The following is a 25231-nucleotide window of genomic DNA, read 5'->3' as shown; positions in this document are numbered from 1 at the left end:
GTCCCTTGTCCTGGGGACCCCCCCAACCCCCAGAGAGACCCCCCAGGAGGGGGGACCCCCACGCCTAAAACCCCCAGGATCCCCCCAAGACAGCACAACCGACACCTGGGACCCCCCCCACACCCCCCAGGACCCCCCCCAGAACCCCCCCAACCCTCAGGGAGACCCCCGGGGGGAGGGCAGCCCCCACCTCCCCCCAGGACCCCCCCCCCAAAACAGCACAACCGACACTGGGGACTCGCCCCTGCCCCCTTGAACATCCCTCCCCACCCCGGGAACCCCCTGAACCCCCAGAAACCCCCCCCAGAGGGGGGAACCCCCACCCTAACACCCCCCAAAACCCCTTCAAAACAGCACAACCAACACCAAAGACCCCCCACCCCTCTGAACCCCCCCAGGGACCCCCCCAACCCCCAGACCCCCCCCCAGGAGGGGAAACCCCCACCCCTAAAAGCCCCTCAAAACAGCACAACCAACACCAGTCGTGTCCCCCCAGACCTTTCCTTCAACCAGCCCCATTTATTGAGGGGGGGGGCTGTGTGCCCCCCCTCTATTCGGGGGTGCAGCAGCACGACCCTCCCCCTCAGGCCGACCCCCAGCCCCCCCGGGGGGAGGACGTAACGGTGGCCGTCGTTCTCCCGGTGGGGGCTCAGCTCCTTCAGCTGCGCATTGCTGCCGTGAAGCCCCCCCAAACCCCCAAAGTTGACAACGGGGGCTCTTCCCCTGCTGCGCCAACACCAACACCCCCTCTATCGGGTGTGTGTCCCCCCCAAATAATTCTTCGCCCCCCCCCAATATCGTTCCGTCCCCCTTAAACCACGACGAGGGGGGGTGGAAGAGATTGGGGATTTCGGGATCTTGCCGGTAGCTTGGGCTCAACGCCTCGCTGCGGATGCCTAGCAAAACACCTTGGTGGGAGGGGAACACACAGGGGGGGACGAACTGTCACGCTTGGGGTGCCCCCCCTGCTGCAAATGGGACCCCAACACACACCTGGGGGGGTGCAGTAGCCTTCCCCCCCCCTTACCCGTCAGCACAGCCCAGTGAGCTTTGTGGCCGCGACGGCAGCAAGGTTCGTGGTTACTGTCCTCGTCGTAGCTGGGGTGACGTTAAGGGGGGGGGGGTTTAGGAGGGATATCGGGGTGAATTGGGGTGTCCCCCCCAAAAAAGAAAAAAGACAGCAGGATACGGCACGAGGAGGGGGAGCCCCCCTAGGAGGTGACGCAAGATCCGAGGCCGGTTGGACCCTTCCAAACCCCCCGAAAGTAACTCGGCGCGACAAGGGAAAAGCTCCTCAGCCAGCGCCGCCATGTCAGCCGCTGCGGGGACAAAATTAGAGGGGGGGGGGGGGGGGCGCTAGAACCCCCACACCCCACCCCAAAAAAGGGTGTGTGTCCCCCCCCTCACCTCGCCATACCTGAGAACATCTCGCCCCGGGCGGTGAAGCCGCGTTCCCGCGCCGTCCCCACCAGCTCCTCCAGCCCCACGCCGTGGGTGGGGGCCAGCAGCGACGCCGCCATCCATAGGGCCACCAGCCCGCACCTTGGGGGGGGGGGGCCCACAGGTTGGGGGAGGGGTACAGCACCCCCTTATTGTTCCATGTGCGCCCCCCCCCCAAAAAAACCCCACTTACTGGGGTCCATCTTGGATGAGGGGCGGCGCCGGGCGGTGGAAAAGGAGCCATTTCAGGGGGCTGCTGAGGCTGAGGGGGGGGGGCAGGGGATCCCCCCCAGGAAGCTGGGGCAGGATGGGGGGGACCCCCTAAGCCGGGGGGGATGCCCCAGTGAGCCTCCCCCCCCCGAGAGGGGGGGAATCCTCCTGCTACACCTGCCCCCCACCCCAATCAGTAGGGTGTACCCTCCCCCCTCCCGGTTCAGGCCGGGCCCAAGACCCCCCCGCCCAGGCCCCCACCTCTCCCAGCACCACCACAGCAGCTCCCAAACACCGCCGTCCTCCCCCAGCGCGGCCCCCACCCGCTCCAGCGCGTCCCGTAGGACCGGACCCGACCCGGCCCGGCCCGGCGGGGGGGGGGGCGGCGGCGGCGGCGGAACCTGGGCCATACGAAGGTCAAAGGGCAGCGGGACGGAAACGCGAGGTCAGAGGTCAAAGGTTTCCCCTCCCGCCCGCCGGCTAGGCCGTCCTCGTTGTGATTGGCCAGTGCCCCGGCTGCCCGCCTCGCTCTGATTGGAGGAGACGGCGGTGGGCGGGCGGGAGAGGCGTTGCCGCGCGGCGATTGGCTGGTTAGAGGCGGTGCACGCGGCTGAGGCGGTGGCGGGCGGTGAGGGGCCGCGCTGGGCCCGGGGGGGGTTCGGGGAGGCTCTAACCCAGCACACGATGTCCCCACGGGGTGGGAGGACACGGGTGGAGCGACCCCGGGGCGGGGGGGGATTAACCCTTTTTTTACCGGGGGGTGTAACCCCTTCCTCACTGGGGGGGCCTGGGGCATTCTCCAACCTCCCCACACAGCCTTTGCCCATCCCTGGGGCCGCTTTCCTACCAGGGGGGGTGTCCTCCCTCCCCGAGTAGCCCGTGGGGGTTGGGGGGTTAAAGGGGAGGGGGTCCAGCCCCCCCCCCCAGCCTCCCCTCCAGCCCCCCCATCTCTCCCTGCAGGCTGGGGGGCGGCCCGACATGGCAGTGCAGGATCCACGCCCCAACCACACCATCTACATCAACAACCTGAATGAGAAGATTAAAAAAGATGGTAAGGGGGGGGGGGCGGGGGGGGGGGTCTTGCCTTCCTGCCCTCTCACCCTCCTCCTCCTCCTCCTCCTCCTTTTTTTTCTCCCCAGAGTTGAAAAAATCCCTCTATGCGATTTTTTCGCAATTCGGTCAAATCCTGGATATCCTGGTGTCACGCAGTTTGAAGATGAGGGGTCAGGCCTTTGTCATCTTCAAGGAGATCAGCAGTGCCACCAACGCCCTGCGCTCCATGCAGGGCTTCCCCTTCTACGACAAACCCATGATGAACCCCGTCACCCCCACCAAAATCCTCGTGGAGCCACCTCAAATCCTCGTGGAGCCCCCCCCAGATTCACGTGGAGCCATCCTAAATCCCCATGGAGCACCCCCAGTCACCATGGAGCCATCCCAAATCCCCATGGAGCCCCCAAAATTGCCATGGAGCTGTCCCAAATCCTCATAGAGCCCCTCCACATCCCTGTGGAGCCCCCCAAATCCTTGTGGAACCATCCCAAATCCCCGTGGAGCCCCCAAAATCACCATGGAGCTGTCCTAAATCTCTGTGGAGTCCCACCAAATCCCTGTGGAGTGTCGTCATCCCCCGTCCTGTCTCCCCAAATCCGTTCCTGCTCACCTCCAGCTTTTTTCCCCGCAGCAGATCCAGTATGCCAAGACGGATTCGGATATCATTGCCAAAATGAAAGGAACATTCGTTGAGCGTGACCGGAAACGAGAAAAAAGAAAACCCAAAAATCAAGACGCACCAGCAGCAAAGAAAACCGCAGCCGGAACTGGAGCGGCGGCGGCAGGCGGTGTTCAGGGAACCGTCCCGGTGAATTGAGGGGGGGGGTTTTATGGGTGCTGAGCCCCTCTTTTTTTTCCCTACAGGGAATGCCGCCGTTGAACCAGGCTCCCCGTATGATGCACCATATGGCGGGGCAGCCCCCCTATATGCCCCCACCGGGGATGATCCCCCCCCCCCCCCCCCGGCATGACTCCCGGTGGTATTCCCCCGGGGGCCATGCCCCCCCAGCAAGTGATGCCAGGCCAGATGCCCCCGGCGCAGCCGGTGAGTAATGGGATTACTGGCACAACCCCCCCCACCCCCTCCCCAAAATTTGATGCTGAACGAGCCACAGCATCTAAAAAACCATCCAGAACGAGCAGGGAGATGGAGGGGGGTGTGTGTGAGCCTTTTGGGGGGGGCTCCCCTGCCTTCTTTTGGGGCTGACACCGCCTTTTTCCCCCACCCCAGTTATCGGAGAACCCACCGAATCACATCCTCTTCCTCACCAACCTGCCTGAGGAGACCAACGAGCTGATGCTCTCCATGCTCTTCAACCAGTGAGTTTCTCGGGGGGGGGGGGGGGGGCGAAACAGGACCCTGGGGAGGTGTCTGGGGGGGCCCTGTTGACACCTGTGCCCCCCCCCCAGGTTCCCTGGTTTTAAGGAGGTGCGGTTGGTACCGGGCCGGCATGACATCGCCTTCGTTGAGTTCGATAACGAGGTGCAGGCGGGGGCCGCCCGCGATGCCCTCCAGGGCTTCAAGATCACCCAGAACAACGCCATGAAGATCTCCTTCGCCAAAAAGTGACCCCCCCCCCAAACCCAACCCCCCAAAACCCCCCCCGCCAGCCCCCTTGCTACCCCCCCTTTCCCCCCATCCCCCCCCCCAAAGGTAAGTTTGCCCCAAGGTGGCTGACCCATCACCCCCCACACCCCTCTCCAACCCCCGGGGGGGTCTGCCCCCCCCTCCCCCCCAAGCATTGTACCCAGGGTCTCTTTGCAGACATTGCACCTGGAGCCTCTTTACCCACACACACCCCCGAAATAAACCCCTCTGTGTCCTACTGCTTGTTTGCTCTGCTGCTGGTGGGGGGGGGTTGGGGCCAGGGTCAGGATTGGGGGGACCCCGGGGCTGGGGGAGGGGGTGTCTCCGGGCTTGGGGGGGGGGGGCTTTGGGGACGGCCCCCCCCCGAGCGGTTCAGGGCCGGGCGGAGTTTAGGACCGAGGATCCCGGCGCCCCTGTAGCCCCTCCCACGCGCCTTCGCCACGCCTTCTTTCTTGGAGCCTGGCCCCGCCTTTCTCCTGGAGCCCACCTCTCCGCGCAGGCGCGCAGAACCCGGAAGCGGCTCGCCTGGGCGCCGCCATATTGTGCCCGCTCCCTTCCGTACGGCCCGGTGGCGGCGGTGGCCCGGCCCAGCGGCTCCAGCCATGTCCGAGACCTACGGTGGGTCGGGGGAGACCCCGGGGGGCTCCAGCCGGCCTGGTAGGGGGGTGTCAGGGCTGGGAGGGGGCCCTATGTGGAATAGGGGCCCTATAGGGAGTGTGTAGGGCCCTGCGTGGAGTGGAGGCCCTAGAGGGGGTCTGTGGGCCCCTGTGTGGGATGGGGGGGATGTCTGTGGGGCCTCATAGGGAGTGTATTGGGCCCCTGTGTGGGATGGGGGCCATATAGGGGGTCTGTGGGGCCCTGTGTGGGATGGGGGCCCTATTGGGAACATATAGGGCTCCATATGGGGCCCTGCAGGGAATGGGTCTGTTGGAACTCTGTGTGGGACGGGGCCATACAGGGAGCATACGGGGCTCTGCGTAGAGGTGGGGGGCACTTGAGGCCCCTATAGGGCAGTTACGGGGCAAGCGGCCATGGGGTGTTGCCCTTCATGCCCCCCCCCCCCCCCCCGGCTTTCCTCCCAGGCCATGACAGTTCACAGGGGACCCGATGCTGGGAGGTGACACTCCATACGTGGGGGATTTGGGACCCTTTCGGTGCCTCCTGCTTTTGCTGGGCACCGAATCAAGGGCAAAAAATGCTTCTCGGGGGCTTTTCTGGGTGTTTTTTGCTGTGTTTGAAAGGGAGGGAGCGGAGCCAAGTGTGAAATTGCTTCCCTGAGGTCGTTCCCCTCTGTGGGGGCTGCTCCTCATGGCCGTTCCCCACCCATCCCGCCACTGCTTGACACACCTTGAGTGTAAAAACACCTTTTTTTTTTTGTCTTTTTATCTTCCTCTTCAGATTTCCTCTTCAAGTTCCTCGTGATAGGGAGTGCCGGCACAGGGAAGTCCTGCCTCCTCCATCAATTCATCGAAAACAAATGTAAGTTGGTTTATTTTGGGTTTTATTGCTGCTGTGCCGGCTGTTTCCCGACCAGATTTGTCTCTCAGGCTGCTGGAAAACACTGCCGAAATATTTCTTTGCGGGACCTTTTGCCAGTGGAAAAAAAAAGTGGGGTTTGTTGTTTTGCTGGGGTGGTTTTTTTTTGTGTTCTGGAGCCTCAACCCTTCCTTGCCAAGCCCAGCGCTGGAAAAGAGCTTTTACGCTTTGGTGGATAAACAGAGCTTTGCCACAAAATGCTGAAACTTTGCCTGTCTCTTTTCTGAAACCTTCGATTTGCTTTTGTAACGGGGCGGAGGAAGGCTTTGAGCTTGCTTAATTGGAAGTGAAATGCCAGGCACCCCTCCTCCTCGGCGCTTTGCGGGTTTAATTTCACGTATGCTGGCACGGTCCTCGCTTGCAAAATCATCTTGTAACGAGCTTCCCTTCGCCGGGGGATAATCCAGGCGGCAAAGTCGTGCTGGAGCACGGCGGGGTTTGCCCGAGGAGCTGAGATCCCAGGCATGGTGGGAAGCCCGATTGTTCTTTCGTAGCCGGCCGGTAACACATCGGGCACCTCTTGTTTCTGCAGTCAAACAAGATTCGAACCACACAATCGGGGTGGAATTCGGCTCTAAGGTTGTTAACGTTGGCGGGAAGACGGTGAAGCTGCAGATCTGGGACACGGCTGGGCAGGAGAGGTTCAGGTAAAGAAAAAAAAAACACCTCGTGGTGCCGGAGCGGTGCACAAACACTTGTCTTCAATGTCTGCCGGCTTTTTGGGGGCTTTTTTTTTTATTATTTTTTTCAAACTCCCTTTCCAAAAGGAAACCGGGTGCCAACACCTCAATCTCTCTCTCGGGACCCAAAAGCCACCACAGCAGTCGAGGTGCCGAGCACAGGGGGACGATCCCTTCCCTAGTCCTGCTGGCCACGCTATTCCCGATACACGCCAGGATGCTGTTGGCGACCTGGCCACACTGCCAGCTTATCTTCAGCCGATCCTTTTCCAGCCTGGGGTTCTTGTGACCCAAGCACAGGACCCGGTGCTCAGCCTTGTTGAATCTCCTCAACCCATCAATCCAACCTGTCTGGATCCCTCTCTAGAGGTTTCCTCGGCAAACCGAGGGTGCCGGAGGACCAGAACTCACCCAGCAATTAAATAAGAATATTGGCAGCCTGCTTGAGACAAGGGTCCTAAAAACACTGTCCCGGCTCGAGTCACCTCTGGAGCTTTTCCTCCCTTCCAGGCAGCGCAGCCCACAAAGAGGGCCCCTGATCTCAAACTGGAGGGTTGGGTTCTCTCGTTTGTGCCTCCTCTCTCCTCCTCTTCCTCCTCAGGTCGGTGACTAGAAGCTACTACCGGGGTGCAGCTGGTGCACTGCTTGTGTACGATATCACCAGGTGGGTTCCCCGGCCGTGGAGCCCTGACCCCCTTGGTGCTGGGGAAAATTGGGGCTCGGCACCCCACCCTCCTGCTTCTGCCCTCCCCCATCCAGCCGGGAGACCTACAACGCGCTGACCAACTGGCTGACGGACGCTCGCACCCTCGCTAGCCCCAACATCGTCATCATCCTCTGCGGGAACAAGAAGGATTTGGATGCCGACCGGGAGGTGACGTTCCTGGAGGCTTCGCGCTTTGCCCAAGAGAACGGTGAGGGATGTGGAGGGAAACGCTGGCTCCTGTGGCATCCCGGGGCTAATTACGGTCGAAGTAATGAGCCTTTTCTTACTAACCAGAGCTCATGTTCCTGGAGACCAGCGCCCTGACGGGAGAGAACGTGGAAGAAGCCTTCTTAAAATGTGCGAGGACCATATTAAACAAAATTGAATCGGGTACGGCAGCTCTGATTTGGCTTTTCCAGGGTGGGGAAGGGAGGTTTTGGGTCCCTGTGGGACCAGGAGGTTTTGGATCCCAGCGGAAGTTTTAATCCTTCCCCTTGCTTCCCTCCTGGGCTTTTTCCATCCGACTCAGGTGAACTTGACCCGGAGAGGATGGGCTCAGGGATCCAGTACGGAGACGCCTCCCTTCGCCAGCTGCGGCAGCCCCGGGGAGCCCAGGCGCAGAGCCGGCAGCAGTGCAGTTGCTAAACGCCTGTGCCCAAGGTGAGACCCCCGTGCCGGGGGGGGGGGGGGGGGGGGGGAGCTGCCCGGCCCCCCCAGCTTGCACCCTGGCCGTGGGAGAAGGGGTTGGATGACACCCACCGCGTCACGGCATCGCTACAAACCTCTTATTTTTTTCTCATTTGTTTTTCTTTTTCCCTGCCGCCAGGACCACGTGCCTCGCTCGCCGAGCCCCCCCCAGCTTCCCCAGGAGCCCCCCCCCCCCCCGCCCCGTACCATTTGCCCCCTTCTCATCCCAAGAAGCCCCGGGACTCTCGAGTTTACCTCCGTGGCAAACGCCTTGTTTTGATTGTATTTGACCGAGGTGGCTTCTGGCAAACACTCCTTGCCCACTGCTCATCGTCCCCCCACCACCGCGGCTGCCAGCCTGGTGGGCTATGTTGTGTGTTGTCCCCCCCTCCACACACGCCCCCACAAGCAGGTTGGGTTGTATTCAGCTTGTTTAAAAACAAAACAAAACACTCCTCAGAGATGCTACTGGCAACGTTTCGGGGTGCTTGAATGAAGGGGGGGGTCCCCGCCTCACGCAGGGTGGGGGGACAGGCCCCCCCCGCAGTGTGGCCAAGAGGGATGGCTCGTCCCCAAGTGCTGGGGCAGGGGGGAGGGTGTGTCCCTGCCCAGCTTCCTGGGTTTTGCCTTTGTTGGTTTTTTTTTGTGTGTGTGTGTGTGCGCGTGGTCTCCACTTTGCATTTCCACTTCCCACCCGCCACCATGTGAGAAAAGGTGGATTTGGGGGGGGGGGGGGGATGACAACACGACGGACACAATGTTGTCTAACCCTCCACTGTCACTTCAGGGAGGGGGGGACAGGGACTTCACTTGCCTGCGCTGGAAGCTACTTGCCTGTCCCCAGACCCCCCCTTGCCTCCTCCCTGCAGGATGAGCCCCTCAGGGCGGGTGGGGGTCTCCAGGCACCCGCAGGGGCTCTGATTCCCCCCCGCTTTGGGGACAACATCTCCCTCCAGCTCCATCCACCTCCACCCAGGTCCCCGTCCCCCACCCCAAAGTGTGTGGTGGTGGTGGGGACATGTGTTTCTTTTTTGCTTCTCTTTGTGTTATTTATTGCACTTGCCAGGGTGGGGGGTTCCTGGGGGGGCCAGAGCTGTGTCCCAGTTTGTTTTTTGGTCTTTTTGGGTTTTTTTTTTTTTTCCCCTCTGGAAAAAGGAAGGAGGGGGAAAAAAAAAAAAAAAAAAGCAAAAGAAACACCAAAAAAAGCAAGTTTCCTTCCCCTCCAGGCTGTGAAAATGTGACTCTCGTACATAAAGTATTAATGTTTTCCAGCGTGCGGCTCCGCTGTTTGGTTCTTTTTGGGGGGGGGGGTATTATGGGGGGGAGCAACCAGGGTGGGGTGTACCTGCCCCAAATGCCCCTCCCTGGGGTGCTGTTGGGGTGCAGGGGTGCATTTGGGCCCCCCCCCCCCATCCCCGAGCTGCAGGGGAATGGCACCAGGGCTACTGTCTGTCTGTCCGTCCCTCCTGGGGTGTCTGGGGGTGTGGGGATGCCAGTCCCACCAGTTCCTTCGGGGTCGGTTAATCGGGGGGGTTGGGAGGGGGGCTCTATAAATCAAGGTGAGGAGGATGGAGGCGAGCGGGGTGCTGAGCATCGCCCTGGTGCTGGGTGTCGGGGGGCTGCTGCTTCTTTGGGGCTGGTGACGGGGGGGCAACCTACCCCCCGGACCGACCCCCCCCTACCCTTCCTGGGGAACATGCTGCAAGTGGAGGTGACACCCAGCTCATCGCTTCCCTCCGCAAGGTGAGCCCTGGGGAGGGGGGAACTCAAATTTGGGGGGGGTTCCAAGGCTGGGATGCCCCCCCCCCCTCGAACCTTATCCTTTTCCCCGCAGCTCAGCGAGACCTACGGTGAGATTTTCACCGTCCACCTGGGCTCCCGGCCCTGCGTCGTCCTCTGCGGGTACCGGCTGCTGAAGGAAGCTCTGATCGACCACGCCGAGGAGTTCAGCGGCCGCGGTGATTTCCTGGCTGTCTAACGGTGGAGCTGTGGCAACAGTGAGACCCCCCATGATGTTGCCATGGGGTTTTTTGGGGAGCCGTTGGCGGTGTCTGACCCCCTTTTTTGAGGGGGGGTGTCCCCATGTCGTGGTTTAACCCCAGCCAGCAACTAAGCACCACGCAGCCGCTCACTCACTCCCCCCCCACCCAGTGGGATGGGGGAGAAAATCGGGAAAAAGAAGCAAAACCCACGGGTTGAGATAAGAACAGTTTAATAGAACAGAAAAGAAGAAACGGATAATGATAATGATAACACTAATAAAATGACAACAGCAATAATGAAAGGATTGGAATGTACAAATGATGCGTAGTGCAATTGCTCACCACCCGCCGACCGGCACCCAGCTAGTCCCCCGAGCGGCGATTCCCCGCCCCCACTTCCCAGTTCCTATACTAGATGGGACGTCATATGGTATGGAATACCCTGTTGGCCAGTTTGGGTCAGGTGCCCTGGCTGTGTCCTGTGCCAACTTCTTGTGCCCCTCCAGCTTTCTCGCTGGCTGGGCATGAGAAGCTGAAAAATCCTTGACATTAGTCTAAACACTACTAGCAGCAACTGAAAACATCAGTGTTATCAACATTCTTCTCATACTGAACTCAAAACATAGCACTGTACCAGCTACTAGGAAGACAGTTAACTCTATCCCAGCTGAAACTAGGACACCCCAGCTCCAGGTATCGTCTACGGGAACGGGGAACGCTGGCGGCAGTTGCGTCGCTTCGCCATCGTCACCTTGAAGAGTTTCGGAATGGGCAAGCGCGGTGCTGAGGAGCGAGTCCGCGAGGAAGCCCAGCATCTGATCCAACAGCTCTATCAGACCCACGGTACGGTCCCCCCTGAGACCCCCCCCGCCCTAATGCTGTGCTTTCCCCCCCCCCCCCCCCCCAGTTTTAGGGCAGCCCTTCGACCCCACTTTCCTGCTGAGCTGCGCTGGCTCCAACATCATCTGCTGGCTGGTTTTCGGGGAACGCTTCGAGTACGGGGACGAGCGGTTCCTCGCCCTCATGGGGCTCATCAATGCCAACTGGAAGCTGATGAGCTCAACTTGGGGGCAGGTGGGAATTTGGGGGGCCCCCCCTTCCCTGGCTCATGTTCCCCCAACCTGTTTCACCGTCTTGTCCTCCCGCAGCTGCTCTTCATCTTCCCCAACATCATGCGGTTTGTGCCGGGGCCGCACCAGCGGATCTACGCCAACTACCTGCGGCTGGCCGAATTTGTGGGGGAGCGGGTGCGGAGGAACCGGCAGACGTTGGACCCCCAAAATCCCCGGGATTTCATTGACTGCTTCCTCCTGAAGATGCAGCAGGTACCCGCCTCATCCCTGGCGTGCCAAACTTCCCCGCGGGGTGCCAAAACCAGCATCGGCACTGGCGTGCGACTAGGGGGGGCCCTTCTCCCCCTCCCTCGGCAGGAGAAGGGGAACCCCGACACCCACTTCACCGAGGACACGCTCTCCAAGACCACCGTCAACCTTTTCTTTGCGGGGACCGAGACCGTCAGCTCCACCCTCAAATATGGGCTCCGGATCCTGCTCCGGCACCCCGAGGTGGAAGGTACCGGGGGAACGGCGAGAGGGTGGCGGGGAGGGGGGTGGCACGGCGCTGACCCCCCTCCCCGTCCCCAGCCCGGCTCCACGAGGAGATCGACCGCGTGATCGGCCGCCACCGCAGCCCCTGCATGGAGGACCGGAGCCGCATGCCCTACGTCGACGCCGTCATCCACGAGATCCAGCGTTTTGCTGACATCGTGCCCATGGGGGTGCCCCACACCACCACGCGGGACATCCAGCTCCGGGGCTACGCCATCCCCAAGGTAGCGCGGCGGGCAGGCGGGCAATGGCCACAGGGTGCTGCAGCATCCCTGGGGTGCTGCATGTCGGGGCCCCAAACATCCCTGGGGTACTGCAGCATCCCTGGGGTACTACGTTGGGGCCCCCAGCATCCCTGGGGTACCGCAGCATCCCTGGGGTACCACGTTGGGGTCCCCAGCATCCCTGGGGTACCGCAGCATCCCTGAGGTACCCCATTGGGTACCACAGCATCCCTGGGGTGCTGCGTTGGGGCCCCTCGTGTCCCCAGAGCACTGCAGGAGCCCTCTCCCCACCTGCTGTGGTCCCCCTGACCCCCTCTCCCTCTGCACCCAGGGCATGAACGTCATCCCGCTGCTCTGCACATCCCAGTTTGACCCCAGCCGGTTTGCCAACCCCCAGACCTTCGACCCCGGGCACTTTTTGGACGAGAACGGACGCTTCAAACGTAATGACGCCTTCATGGCCTTCTCCGCAGATGGGGGGGGGGCACGAGGCCATGGACCACCCCCAGCCCACTGGTAAGAGACGCTGACGGCCATTGCCTTGTAGGGAAGCGCGTGTGCTTGGGCGAAGGCCTGGCCGTGATGGAGCTCTTCATCTTCCTCACCAGTATCCTCCAGCATTTCCAGCTGAAGGCGGAGGAGGACCAGGCCACCATCGACATCACCCCCGAATCCAGCGGGTTGGGGAACATCCCCCGACCCTATCGCCTCTCCCTCATCCCCCGTTGAAACCCCCCCGCCAAGTAAAGCCACCTTGCTCTCCCCCACGCATCCCATGTCTTTGCTTCCACAGGCTTGGGGGAGATGACCCTGCTCCCATTTGGGGTCACCGAGACCCCCCCCTCCCACCCTGGGTCACCGGTCTCGTGTGTGTGTGTGTGTGTCCCAGGGAGGGCTCCGAGGGGGACACAGAGCCACAGCCGTGGGTTGCAGAGGGAAAATGCTGTTTATAGGGGGGACAAGCCGTTACGCTGCAGGGGTGCAAACGTATCAGGAGGGGGGGTGTCTCCATCCTGGGGTGTGATGTGCCCTCCCCCAACCCTGAGATGGCACATCAGCAGGGGCAGAAGCAAAGCTCAAAGGGCCGGGGGATGTTCATGATGCCGCTGACTTCGGGACGCAGGTCGAGGTGGGGGCGGCCGGGGGGGTGCCGGAGCTGGAAGCGCTGCAGGATGGCGGTGAGGAAGAGGAAGAGCTGCGCCCGTGCCAGGCTCTCCCCCAGGCACATACGCTTCCCTGTGGTGAAAAGAGGGGGGGGGGTCATCTGGGGGTGTGTCCCCCCTCCCCAATGCGGGGGGGGGTCTTTATGTGCCACCCACTGTGGCAGTACATCCCGCCCCCCCATCCTGCCAGCAGGAAACGAAACTTCTCCAGGCAGGGAGAAGGGGAAGGAAACCCTGGAGGCCGCAGGTTGAAATTTGAACTGGCCAATCGAGACGCGCCAGGTACACCGAGGTGACCCTCCTGGCCGATAGAATTAAATGACCACAGGTCAGATTCGACAGGGGTATAAACGGGGTCCCGCCGAGGACACGTCGGCAGTCGGGGACTCCCCCTCGGGTCGGGCCGGGGCACCGCCCGAGGTAACTCCTCGAGGGAGAGAGTGATACGCGCGTTTTGAGTCATCACTTTAAATCTTGGGGATTCTTAAGTCGGCCGTGTAGTATTAATTCTCTTTACATCATTGAGCCTGTGGTTTTAGAAAATGTTACCGGACTTCTAACTAACTTTTGCTGAAGAATAAATCTGAGCTTTAACACCTGTTGGATTTGGTTGTGCGTGCATCCGTAACACCCACCTGCAGAGAAGGGCAAGAAGGCTTCGCTCTTCTTGAACCCCCCCTTTTCATCCAAAAAGTGATGGGGGTCGAAGACTTCAGGGTTTTTGAAGTGGCGGGGGTCCTGCAGGGCCGAGCTCAGGATGGGGTAGATGGTGCAACCCTGGGAGGGGGATGCCGCGGGTGACCCCCCCCCCCCCCCAGCCCCCAACTGCGGCTTGCGGGGGGGCCATAATCAATGCTTAACCATGCCACGCCATCAGTAATCAAAAATCAGGGCTGTGCAAACGCTAATCAATGATTAACGAGCAATTGATAAGCGAGGGTGAAGCAGGTTGCGCAATTAATAGTCAATGATTAAGCATGCCGCACCGTTGATAAGCACTGATGCAGCTCGCGGGGCAGTCGATCGATGATGAAGCACGTCGGACGATCAATCATCAATGATTATCATGTGGACATGCAATCAATAAGCAGTAATGAAGCGCATCATGCAATTAATAGCCGATAACGCAGAACATCTTGCGGTTAAGAATGATTTCTGATCAACGGTGGTGGTGAAGGGTCATGCCATTGATGATCAATGATCGAGCAATGCAATCCGTGATTAATTGGGAGCGATTAATGAGGAATCAGCCTCAGCTAATGAGCAGCACCTTGGGGATGATGAAGCCACTGGGCTGCATATCCCACTTCCTCCTCCGGATGAAGGCGAGGTCGAGGAACCGCAACGTCTCATGAAGGACGGCTTCGGTGTAGGGCATCGCCCCCCGGTCCTGCAGGCTGGGGGTCCGCTCCCTCCCCATCACCCGCTCAATCTCCTCCTGCACCTTCCCTGAGGAAGCCATTTGAGGGGGGGGAGGTCGGTGGCATGTGTGTGCGGGCCCCCCCCCCCCCCCCAGCACCCATGGCCGTGCCCCCCACCTGCCACCTCGGGGTGCTCCAGCAGCAGCATCAGGCAGTAGCGGAGGGTGATGCTGGTGCTCTCCATCCCGGACACGAACATGTCAAATGCCATCGTGTGCATGTTGTCCCGTCTGAAAGCCGTCTCGGGGTTCCCCTTCTGGCTTTTTTTTGGGGGGGGGGGGAGACAGGAAAGAGGAGGGGGTTGCCCCCCCCCCACTCCAGCCGGCAGAGGAAAGCATCCCCAAAATCCTGGCATGGCCATGAAATCCCAAGGTCCTGTCTCCCCCCCCAACCCCACATCGTTTCCCCCCCCGGGATGGCACCCCATGTCCTGTCCCCCACCAAGATGATGCTCAGGGGTCCCCTTGCCCCACCTGCTCCATCCTGCAGAAGAAAGCATCCACGAAATCCTGGGGTGCCTCCGAATCCAGGGTGGCCTCGTGCTCCGCCACTTTCCTGGCCAAAAATTCCTCGATGAAGGCATTGTTCTGGAAGTAGGTTTGGTGGGGGCCGGGCAGGTGGTTCATCAAGCTGGGCAGGATGGTGTAGAGCTGCCGGGAAAAAGCCAGGTGGCACGGTGCCAGTGAGGCGGCACGGTGCTGGAGAGGTGGCATTGATGCCAGAGAGGCAAGGTGGTACGGTGCCGGTGAGTCGGCACGGTGTTGGCAAGGCCAGGGCCGGAGGGCCCCCCCCCACCAAAACGTCTCACCTGCCCGGCAATGGAGCTCTCCAAGCGGAAATTTTCGGCAAGGCACCGGAGGATGCGGCGGTACTCTTCATCGCCATAGCCGAAGCGCTCGCCGAAGAGGATGCGGCAGATGGTGTTGCCCACGGCTGCGCTCAGCAGCATGGCAGGGTTGAAGGGCTGCCCTGCGGCGGCGGGGATGGTGACGATGGCGGGGCCGGACCCCCCCTCCCCGGCTCCACCACGATCCCACCGCGACTCCGCCGCCCACCTTTGGTCTGCGCCAGCTCCTGCAGCAGCAGCCCCATCTCCTCCTGGACCCACTCCTCCACGCTCCTCTTGCCCATGCCAAAATCCCGCAGCGTGGTGAGGGTGAAGCGCCGGGTCTGCACCCACATCTCCCCATTGCTCATGAAGATGCCGAGATCCTTGCTGTATTTTTCCGTCAACGGGAACCGACCCCGGTCGGTGAATTCATCCCCGCGGTTCAGCAAAACCTCCCGCACCACCTCGTAGCCGAAGACCACCACCGCCCGCTCCGAGCCGAAGTGCAGGGTGAAGATGGGGCCGTACTTCTTGCTCAGCTGCGGCACTGTCCTGGTTTCAGCTGGGATAGAGTTAATTGTCTTCCTAGTAGCTGGTACAGGGCTATGTTTTGAGTTCAGTATGAGAAGAATGTTGATAACACTGATGTTTGCAGTTGTTGCTAAGTAGCGTTTAGACTAAAGTCAAGGATTTTTCAGCTTCTCATGCCCAGCCAGCGAGAAAGCTGGAGGGGCACAAGAAGTTGGCACAGGACACAGCCAGGGCACCTGACCCAAACTGGCCAACGGGGTATTCCATACCGTGTGATGTCACATCTAGTATAGGAACTGGGTGGAGTGAGGGTGGGGGGAATCACCACTCAGGGACTAACTGGGTGTCGATTGGCAGGTGGTGAGCAATTGCACTGCGCATCATTTGTACATTCCCATCCTTTTATTATTGCTGTTGTCATTTTATTAGTGTTATCATTATCATTATTAGTTTCTTCGTTTCTGTTCTATTAAACCGTTCTTATCTCAATCCATGAGTTTTACTTCTTTTCCCAATTTTCTCCCCCATCCCACTGGGTGGGGGGGAGTGAGTGAGCGGCTGCGTGGTGCTTAGTTGCTGCCTGGGGTTAAACCATGACAGTCCGTTTTGACGCCCAACGTGGGGCCCGAAGGTTTGAGATAACGACAAACCTGACCAGAGCTTGTTAAAACAAATTTGTTATAAGCATTCATTATATTGGTCTAATAGTCGCTGGTCATTATGTTGATTTATGTGTTCTTAGAGTTGTTGCTCTGGTTTTTAAAGTTCTGTTATGTATCACCTCGCTTGCTGTATGTAGTCCCTCTTCTGCTGCTTATCATCCATGGGAGGTGGATTAAGGTTTTCGCTTTGATGTATTGTATAACACTGGTTTATGGTATGATAAAGTCATCAGTTGTGGGATTAATCCGGTATTTGCACTCAGCATTGTCACCTTTATACTGCGGGAGCCACCTGTGGGAAACTATTAATAATTATACCATTTACCTTTCCTCCTTGGAAAACCAGTCTATGGGTGGGATACCTCTCTTCCCCTCTCCTTTCTCCTTCAGTCCAGTTACAATGGTGTTTGGGAATTTTGAAAAATTTGAATACTCTTGGGATGTTGAGACCAGCACGGCCCTAGCCCTACTGCTGGGAATTAGCATGCTCCTGAATGTGGTTCAGCTCTTGTTTAAGGTTAAACAACTATTTAAGAAGATCACCCAGAGGTCTGCCCCGAGGCTGGATAATTAGGAGTGGCAGGGTGTGTGGGGTAGTATGGGCAAGTACCTAGAAAAGTGGGCACCTCCAATGTTTTGGAAATTCACCCCTGAACAAGTGCAGAATCCAGAAGAACTAGTAAAATATCTGGAAAAGGTATGCTGTCACCCCGGCAGCTCCAGAGAGATACAAATCACTGCAACGTGCTGGGGCCTGGCCCATGCCTATCGAGCCCTGTTCGACACAACTCAGCACCCTCAAGGGGAAGAGAAGGTCTCCGGATCTAACAACAAAACGATGAGCACTGCGGTCACCCAAATCTCAGCAATGGGCACTGCGACCCCTCCAGCCCCGGCGACAAGCACAGCGGCTACCCAAACCTTGGCAACGGGCACTGCGGTCCCTCCAGCCCCAGCGACGAGCACTGCTGCTACCCAAACCTTGGCGACAGACGCTGCGGTTATCCAAAACCCGGCGAGTGATACTGCAACTGAACCAGCGGATCAACCTGCACCAGTATCAGTTGCCCCCGTCCAGAAAAAGAAATATACAAAAAAATCAGCTCGCTTAGCAAAGGATGAAGGTGAACCAGGGTCATCACGGGAACAGGAGGAAGAGGCAGAACCAGAGGTAATAACCCGGTCCCTATCCTTGAGTGAGCTGCGGGATATGCGAAAAGATTTTGGCCGCCGTATAGGTGAGCATATTATCACCTGGCTCCTCCGATGCTGGGACAATGGGGCTAATAGCTTGGAATTAGAAGGTAGGGAAGCCAAGCAGCTGGGATCGCTTGCCAGGGAAGGTGGCATTGACAAGGCAATTGGAAGAGGAACACAAGCCATCAGCCTCTGGAGGCGACTCCTGTCAAGTGTGAAGGAAAGGTACCCCTTTAAGGAAGATGTTATATGTCAATCAAGCAAGTGGACCACCATGGAAAAAGGTATCCAATATCTGAGGGAATTAGCTGTGCTAGAGACGATTCATCATGACCCGGACAACCCACAATTACCCAAAGATCCAGACGAAGTCCAATGCACACGACCCATGTGGCGGAAGTTTGTACGGAGCGCACCATCGTCCTATGCCAACTCACTGGCAATAATGACCTGGAAAGATGAAGAGGCACCGACAGTGGATGAAGTGGCTCGCCAACTCCAGCAGTACAAAGAAAATCTCTCCTCCTCCCTACAAGCCTGCATTTCGGCTGTGGAGAAGCTGTCCGAGGATTTCCAGCAATTCAAAGAGGATACGTCCTATTGCCCACCTGTAAGGACCAATGTCTCAGCTATTAGGAGTGAGCGCTCCTCTGCCCGAGAGAGAGAATATAGAAGGTACACACCGCGAGGTGCCCTGTGGTTTTACCTATGTGATCATGGAGAGGACATGAGGAAATGGGATGGAAAACCTACCTCGGTCCTAAATGCACGGGTACGCGAGCTGCGAGGAAAAACCACCACAAAAGGGGATTCTACTAGGAAAAATGCCGCTCCAGTTTCCAAACAGAGTAGAAGGGCTGATCTTATTTCTGATCCTCTTGAAGGGACTTCTGAGCCAATTTTACGAGAAGTGAATACCGGATACTCTGGCCAGAATGAGAGGGGCCCTGCCTCCAGCCAGGTGGAGGAAAGGGATAACCGGGTCTATTGGACTGTGTGGATTCGATGGCCTGGCACGTTAGACCCACAGGAGTATAAGGCTCTAGCAGACACCGGCTCACAGTGCACTCTAATGCCATCAAGCTATAAAGGGGCAGAACCCATCTGTATTTCTGGTGTGAGTGGGGGATCCCAAGAGTTAACTGTATTGGAAGCTGAAGTAAGCCTGACTGGGAATGAATGGCAGAAACACCCCATTGTGACTGGTCCGGAGGCTCCGTGTATCCTTGGCATAGACTATCTCAGGAGAGGGTATTTTCAGGACCCGAAGGGGTATCGATGGGCCTTTGGTATAGCTGCCTCGGAGACGGAGGGCACTGAACAGCTGTCTACCCTGCCTGGTCTCTCTCAAGACCCTTCGGTTGTGGGGTTGCTGAGGGTTGAAGAACAACAAGTGCCAATTGCTACCACGACGGTGCACCGGCGGCAATATCGCACCAACCGAGACTCTCTGATTCCCATCCACAAGTTGATTCGCCAACCGGAGAGCCAAGGAGTGATCAGCAAAACTCGCTCACCCTTTAACAGTCCCATATGGCCAGTGCGAAAGTCTAATGGGGAGCGGAGACTAACAGTTGACTATCGTGGGCTGAATGAAGTCACGCCACCGCTGAGTGCTGCCGTTCCAGATATGCTAGAACTTCAATACGAACTAGAGTCCAAGGCAGCCAAGTGGTATGCCACAATTGACATTGCTAATGTGTTTTTCTCAATCCCTCTGGCAGCAGAGTGTCGTCCACAATTTGCCTTTACTTGGAGGGGCGTCCAGTACACTTGGAATCGATGTGCCCCAGGGGTGGAAACACAGCCCCACCATTTGCCATGGACTAATCCAGGCTGCACTGGAAAAAGGTTGAAGCTCCGGAACACCTGCAATACATTGATGACATCATCGTATGGGGCAACACGGCAGAAGAAGCCTTTGAGAAAGGGAAGAAAATAATCCAAATCCTTCTGAAAGCCGGTTTTGCCATAAAAGAAAGTAAGGTCAAGGGACCTGCACAGGAGATCCAGTTCTTAGGAGTAAAATGGCAAGACGGGCGTCGTCAGATCCCTATGGATGTGATCAACAAAATAGCAGCTATGTCCCCACCGACTAATAAAAAGGAAACACAGGCTTTCTTAGGTGTTGTGGGTTTTTGGAGAATGCATATTCCAAATTACAGTCTGATTGTAAGCCCTCTCTATGAAGTGACCCGGAAGAAGAATGATTTTAAATGGGGGCCTGAGCAACGACAAGCTTTTGAACAAATTAAGCGGGAGATTGTTCATGCAGTAGCTCTTGGGCCAGTCCGGGCAGGACAAGATGTTATAAATGTGCTCTACACTGCAGCCGGGGAGAATGGCCCTACCTGGAGCCTCTGGCAGAAAGCACCGGGGGAGACCTGAGACCGACCCCTGGGGTTTTGGAGTCGGGGATACAGAGGATCCGAGGCTCGCTATACTCCAACTGAAAAAGAGATATTGGCAGCATATGAAGGAGTTCGAGCCGCCTCAGAAGTGGTTGGTACTGAAACACAGCTCCTCTTAGCACCCCGACTGCCAGTGCTGGGCTGGATGTTCAAAGGGAGGGTCTCCTCTACACATCACGCGACTGATGCCACGTGGAGTAAGTGGATTGCACTGATCACACAACGGGCTCGCATAGGAAACCCCAGTCGCCCAGGAATTGTGGAAGTGATCATGGACTGGCCAGAAGGCAAAAATTTTGGAATGTCGCCAGAGGAGGAGGTGACACGGGCTGAAGAGGCCCCACTGTATAATAAACTGCCAGAAAATGAGAGGCAATATGCTCTGTTCACTGATGGGTCCTGTCGCATTGTGGGAAAACATCGGAGGTGGAAGGCTGCTGTATGGAGTCCTACACGACTAGTCGCAGAAACTGCTGAAGGAGAAGGTGAATCGAGTCAGTTTGCAGAGGTGAAAGCCATCCAGCTAGCGTTAGACATTGCTGAAAGAGAGAAATGGCCAGTGCTCTATCTCTATGCTGACTCATGGATGGTGGCAAATGCCCTGTGGGGGTGGTTACAGCAATGGAAGAAGAGCAATTGGCAGCACAGAGGTAAACTCATCTGGGCTGCCGCACTGTGGCAAGATATTGCTGTTCGGATAGAGAAGCTAGTGGTAAAAGTACGCCACGTAGATGCTCATGTACCCAAGAGTCGGGCCACTGAAGAACATCAAAATACCCAACAGGTGGATCAGACTGCCAAGATTGAAGTGGCTCAGGTGGACCTGGACTGGCAACATAGGGGTGAGCTATTTATGTCTTGGTGGGCCCATGATGCTTCAGGCCATCAGGGAAGAGATGCAACATATAGATGGGCTCGTGACCGAGGGGTGGACTTGACCATGGACACTATCGCACAGGTTATCCATGAATGTGAAACATGTGCTGCAATTAAGCAAGCCAAGCGGTTAAAGCCCCTGTGGTATGGAGGGCGATGGCTGAAATATAAATATGGGGAAGCCTGGCAGATTGACTATATCACACTCCCACAAACTCGCCAAGGCAAGCGCTATGTGCTCACAATGGTGGAAGCAACCACCGGGTGGCTGGAAACATATTCAGTACCCCATGCCACCGCCCGGAACGCTATCCTGGGCCTTGAAAAGCAGGTCTTGTGGCGACATGGCACCCCAGAGAGAATTGAGTCAGACAACGGGACTCATTTCCGAAACAACCTCATAGACACCTGGGCCAAAGAGCGTGGCATTGAGTGGGTGTATCACATCCCCTATCATGCACCAGCCTCTGGGAGAATTGAGCGGTACAATGGACTGTTAAAGACTACATTGAGAGCAATGGGGGGTGGAACTTTCAAACATTGGGATACACATTTAGCAAAAGCCACCTGGTTAGTCAACACCAGAGGATCTGCCAATCGGGGTGGCCCTGCCCAGTCAGAATTTTTACGTACTGTAGAAGGGGATAAAGTCCCTGTAGTGCACATAAAAAAATATGTTGGGGAAGACAGTCTGGGTTACTCCTGCCTCAGGCAAAGGTAAACCCATTCGTGGGATTGCTTTTGCTCAAGGGCCTGGGTGCACTTGGTGGGTGATGCGAAAAGATGGGGAAGTCCGATGCGTGCCTCAAGGGGATTTAATTTTAGGTGAGAATAGCCCGAATTAACCTGTATGATATTAGTTGCTATATAACCCTGCTACTGTATGTTATCATTACTGTAATTGTTATATGCTATATCCATAGTACTATAGTAAGAATCACTTAGATCAAGCAAGAAAGAACTGTGATAAAACTGAGCAAAGCGCAGTAGTGATGGAACCAGAACTGACTCCGGCATGCAACAATCCAACGGTGCACACCATCCTCCTGCTGCGACCAATGTCACCTGCTCGTCACACCGCACTGAAGCCCAATTCTGCTCTACCGACTGAGAGGACTTTGCACCATCCCTCCTGCCCAGAAAGGCTGGTATGACAGATGGAGCCCAGAGTCGGGAACTAAATGAACTCAACAAACATTTAATGAACATAACCCATAAACTAAAGGAATGATATCTCTGTGTGTGTATACATATATACATATATATATATGTGTGTGTGTATATATATATATATATCATTGTTCATATGTCTCAAAGGGATGGAAAAGCTGATGATGATTGACCAGGATGTAACTGAAGGTATGGGAACTGAGCATGACGTCAATGGTATAGAATAAGGGGTGGATACTGTCCTGGTTTCAGCTGGGATAGAGTTAATTGTCTTCCTAGTAGCTGGTACAGGGCTATGTTTTGAGTTCAGTATGAGAAGAATGTTGATAACACTGATGTTTTCAGTTGTTGCTAAGTAGTGTTTAGTCTGAAGTCAAGGATTTTTCAGCTTCTCATGCCCAGCCAGCGAGAAAGCTGGAGGGGCACAAGAAGTTGGCACAGGACACAGCCAGGGCACCTGACCCAAACTGGCCAACGGGGTATTCCATACCATGGGACGTCCCATCTAGTATAGGAACTGGGAAGTGGGGGCGGGGAATCGCTGCTGGGGGACTAGCTGGGTGCCGGGCGGCGGGTGGTGAGCAATTGCACTGCGCATCATTTGTACATTCCCATCCTTTCATTATTGCTGTTGTCATTTTATTAGTGTTATCATTATCATTATTCGTTTCTTCTTTTCTGTTCTATTAAACTGTTCTTATCTCAACCCGTGGGTTTTGCTTCTTTTTCCCGATTTTCTCCCCCATCCCACTGGGTGGGGGGGAGTGAGTGAGCGGCTGCGTGGTGCTTAGTTGCTGCCTGGGGTTAAACCACGACAGGCACAAAGCGACAACCCCCCACCCCGGTGTGGGTCATGGCACCCCGGGGGTCTCGGCATCGGCACCCTGGGGTGCTCAACATCAGCATGCCAGGGGCTCGGTATCGGCACCCTGGGGGTTTTGGCCCCCCACTCACCTTGCGGAAGGTCTTGCAGGTGTCGGCAGCCCTGAGCTGCAGCAGGTTCCCGATGACCGGCAGCGCCAGCGGCCCCGGCGGGTAATTTTGGCTCCGCCATTCCTTTTTCCACCTGGCCACGAGGGCCATGACCACCAGGATAAGGAGGATGGTGGTGACGGTGCCCACCGGCTCCATGGCTGCTGGTGCCTGGTTCAGAGGCAAGCGAGGACCAAAGTCTGCCGGCACTGGCGAGGTCGCGGCAGCGCGGCCGGGGCTACCGGACAGTCGATGACCTTTGGGGACGCTTTTGAGAAGGCAACCTGCTCACCATGTGTGTCGGGGACCTGGAGCCGGGCCAGGGGGAGCAAAGGGGACCCTGCCCTCCCCACGCTGCGCTGGGTGCCAGCAGCCACCGGCACCCTGAGCACCCTCAGCTGTCCCTTCGCCGGTTGCAATCCCCGTCCCTTTGCTTGCAAACCATGTGCCCTCACCAGGCACGCGGTGTCCTTGCCAGCCACCGGCGAGGTGCCGGTGGTTTCTCCTGGCTCCGGGTACAGGTTTTGCCTGGCCGGAGCACCGGGGGTCCTGCAGGCTTTGGACCCACCGGCCAGAGCCGGGGGAGGACCCCGAGCCCTTGGGGGGACAGCTCTGAGCCCTCCGTCCCAAAGCTGAGATGGGGAGAGGAGACCGGAGCCGAGGAGGAGGACGAAGACCTGGCAGACCATGAGCCGTTGGCAACCCCTCTGCACAGCCTCAATGCTGGATCCGACCCTCTGGGGCTTGGGCTCGGCTCAGGGCTTTGCACGGCTTTGCACGCTCAGCGCATGGCTTTGTACCCTGATGGGATATGGGGGGCAGGTGCAGTGCCAGGGTCCTGTCCCCCCCACCCCCTGCATCCCCCCAAGATGATGCTCGGGGTCCTGGACCCCCCCGTGCCACCCATGGGGCACTAGAAAAGGGGCACAGGGGGCTGTGGGGGTGCATCCCCCCCCCTGCACCCTCCAGGGGCTGCAGGGTTGGGCAGAGCCCAGAGGGGACAGGAGCGGCACCGGGGAGGGGACACAGGGACAAGGATCAGTGCCCCCCCCGGTGCCCACCTCCCTTAACACCCCCCGGGAACAGCTCGGTGCTGCCCAGCCAGCTCAGGGCACGGCACGGCACGGCATGGCGCGGCACAGCATGGCGTGGCACAGCATGGCACTGCACAGCATTGCACGGCGCAGCACGGCATATCACAGTGGAGCATGGCATGGCGTGGCACCACACAGCATTGCATGGCACAGCACAGCACGGTGCAGCATGGCACGGCGTATCACAGTGCAGCACAATGCGGCATGGCACTGCACAGCGGTCTGGCCTGGTCATCCCAGATGGCTGCAGGGCCACATGGCCCCTCTCGGCCTCGCCGCAGCTGGGCTGGCGCGCGCCGGCGGCCTGATGTCAGCCCGTGCCGCGCCAAGGCTGCCGTCACCGCTCCCTGCGCCGCACCCGGCCGTAACCGCTGCCGGATGGGTGCCTGGGGAAACCCCACAGCCCTCGTGGCACCCCACAGCACCTGCAGCTGTGGATCCTTGGTGGGGCAGGAGGGTGGGTGCAGGTGCAGGGCTGGGGTCCAGGGGGGAGTCGCTCGTGCACCCCGAACTCCCGGCGCACCCGTCCTCATCCCTGTCCCCATCCTGGGTGGCCGCAGTGACTGTGGGGGGGAGGATGGCCGCCCCCGGATCTGGCCCCGCTGGCCAGCAGGGCCCGCGGCGTCACCGGGAGCACAGCCAGTTCCCAGCGGGGGGGGGGGGGGGCAACAGTGACGTAACGCTCAGCGGCAGGGTGGAGGGGGACACCCTAGGGGGCTCTGGGACCCCCCCAGCCCTGGGGCGGCCGCTGCAGCAGTCTGGGGGGACTCTGACTCAGCCCGTGGGCCAGCCCTGTCCCTACCCCGGGTCCCCACCCTGGCTCCCGCCCTGTATCCCCAGTCCTGTCCCCATCCCCTGTCCCAACCCCAGGTCCTCACCCCACATGCCCATCCTGTACCCCCACCCCTGTCCCCATCCCCAGCTGTGTGTCCCCAGCACCATCCCTATCCCAGCCCCATGTCCCCCACTGGGGGGGTGCAAACTGGGTGCTGGGGGTGGGTGCTGCCTGGCCACGGGGTGCAGCTGGGGGCCCCCCCGGATCTACACCCCAGCATGGGGGGAGGGGGGGCCCCACGATGCCACCAGCCCAAAGCAGCAACTTGGGGATGGCAGGAAATTCCTCTGGTGCAGGAACGCGCTGATGTTGGTGCAAGCCCTGGTGCCGTGGTCTCGCACAAGGCCAGTGGCATCA

At 58.5% G+C, this 25231-nt stretch overlaps 5 protein-coding genes across 5 annotated transcripts; 3 read left to right on the top strand and 2 right to left on the bottom strand.

Moving 5' to 3' along the window:
* Positions 1-443: 443 nt before the first annotated feature.
* Positions 444-2104, bottom strand: CUNH19orf54 (chromosome unknown C19orf54 homolog). The gene is given in 7 exon segments (XM_030006118.2): positions 444-674; positions 676-908; positions 1028-1098; positions 1190-1319; positions 1418-1542; positions 1634-1702; positions 1912-2104. Coding segments are annotated over 7 exon segments (993 nt in total). The 5' UTR covers positions 2061-2104; the 3' UTR covers positions 444-458.
* Positions 2105-2203: 99 nt separating this feature from the next.
* On the top strand, positions 2204-4354 carry SNRPA (small nuclear ribonucleoprotein polypeptide A). Its single transcript, XM_030006122.1, is given in 8 exon segments — positions 2204-2278; positions 2611-2701; positions 2790-2962; positions 3335-3511; positions 3568-3657; positions 3659-3748; positions 3935-4023; positions 4114-4354. Coding segments are annotated over 7 exon segments (852 nt in total). The 5' UTR covers positions 2204-2278; positions 2611-2628; the 3' UTR covers positions 4274-4354.
* Positions 4355-4635: 281 nt separating this feature from the next.
* RAB4B (RAB4B, member RAS oncogene family) lies at positions 4636-9172 on the top strand. The gene is made up of 8 exons (XM_030006123.2): positions 4636-4909; positions 5690-5770; positions 6360-6474; positions 7109-7171; positions 7267-7421; positions 7508-7603; positions 7743-7873; positions 8040-9172. Exons 1-7 carry the CDS (start codon positions 4894-4896, stop codon positions 7856-7858), a joined length of 642 nt encoding a protein of 213 aa, XP_029861983.1. The 5' UTR covers positions 4636-4893; the 3' UTR covers positions 7859-7873; positions 8040-9172.
* A 1443-nt stretch (positions 9173-10615) lies between these two features.
* On the top strand, positions 10616-12480 carry LOC115337715 (cytochrome P450 2F3-like). Its single transcript, XM_041121714.1, has 6 exons — positions 10616-10725; positions 10796-10956; positions 11031-11454; positions 11526-11713; positions 12045-12186; positions 12261-12480. Exons 1-6 carry the CDS (start codon positions 10650-10652, stop codon positions 12440-12442), a joined length of 1173 nt encoding a protein of 390 aa, XP_040977648.1. The 5' UTR covers positions 10616-10649; the 3' UTR covers positions 12443-12480.
* Positions 12481-12640: 160 nt separating this feature from the next.
* LOC115337702 (cytochrome P450 2C19-like) lies at positions 12641-23362 on the bottom strand. Its single transcript, XM_030006110.2, has 8 exons — positions 22928-23362; positions 15353-15665; positions 15106-15266; positions 14770-14947; positions 14415-14555; positions 14147-14325; positions 13512-13653; positions 12641-12949 (listed from the first exon to the last, which is right to left on the bottom strand). Exons 1-8 carry the CDS (start codon positions 23102-23104, stop codon positions 12768-12770), a joined length of 1473 nt encoding a protein of 490 aa, XP_029861970.1. The 5' UTR covers positions 23105-23362; the 3' UTR covers positions 12641-12767.
* Between the last annotated feature and the right edge of the window lie 1869 nt (positions 23363-25231).

This window comes from Aquila chrysaetos, unplaced genomic scaffold (genome assembly GCF_900496995.4).
Source record: "Aquila chrysaetos chrysaetos unplaced genomic scaffold, bAquChr1.4, whole genome shotgun sequence".
NCBI lineage: Eukaryota > Metazoa > Chordata > Aves > Accipitriformes > Accipitridae > Aquila > Aquila chrysaetos.
Note: the sequence above shows the minus strand (reverse complement) of the source record. Positions and strands in the feature narration are given on the sequence as shown.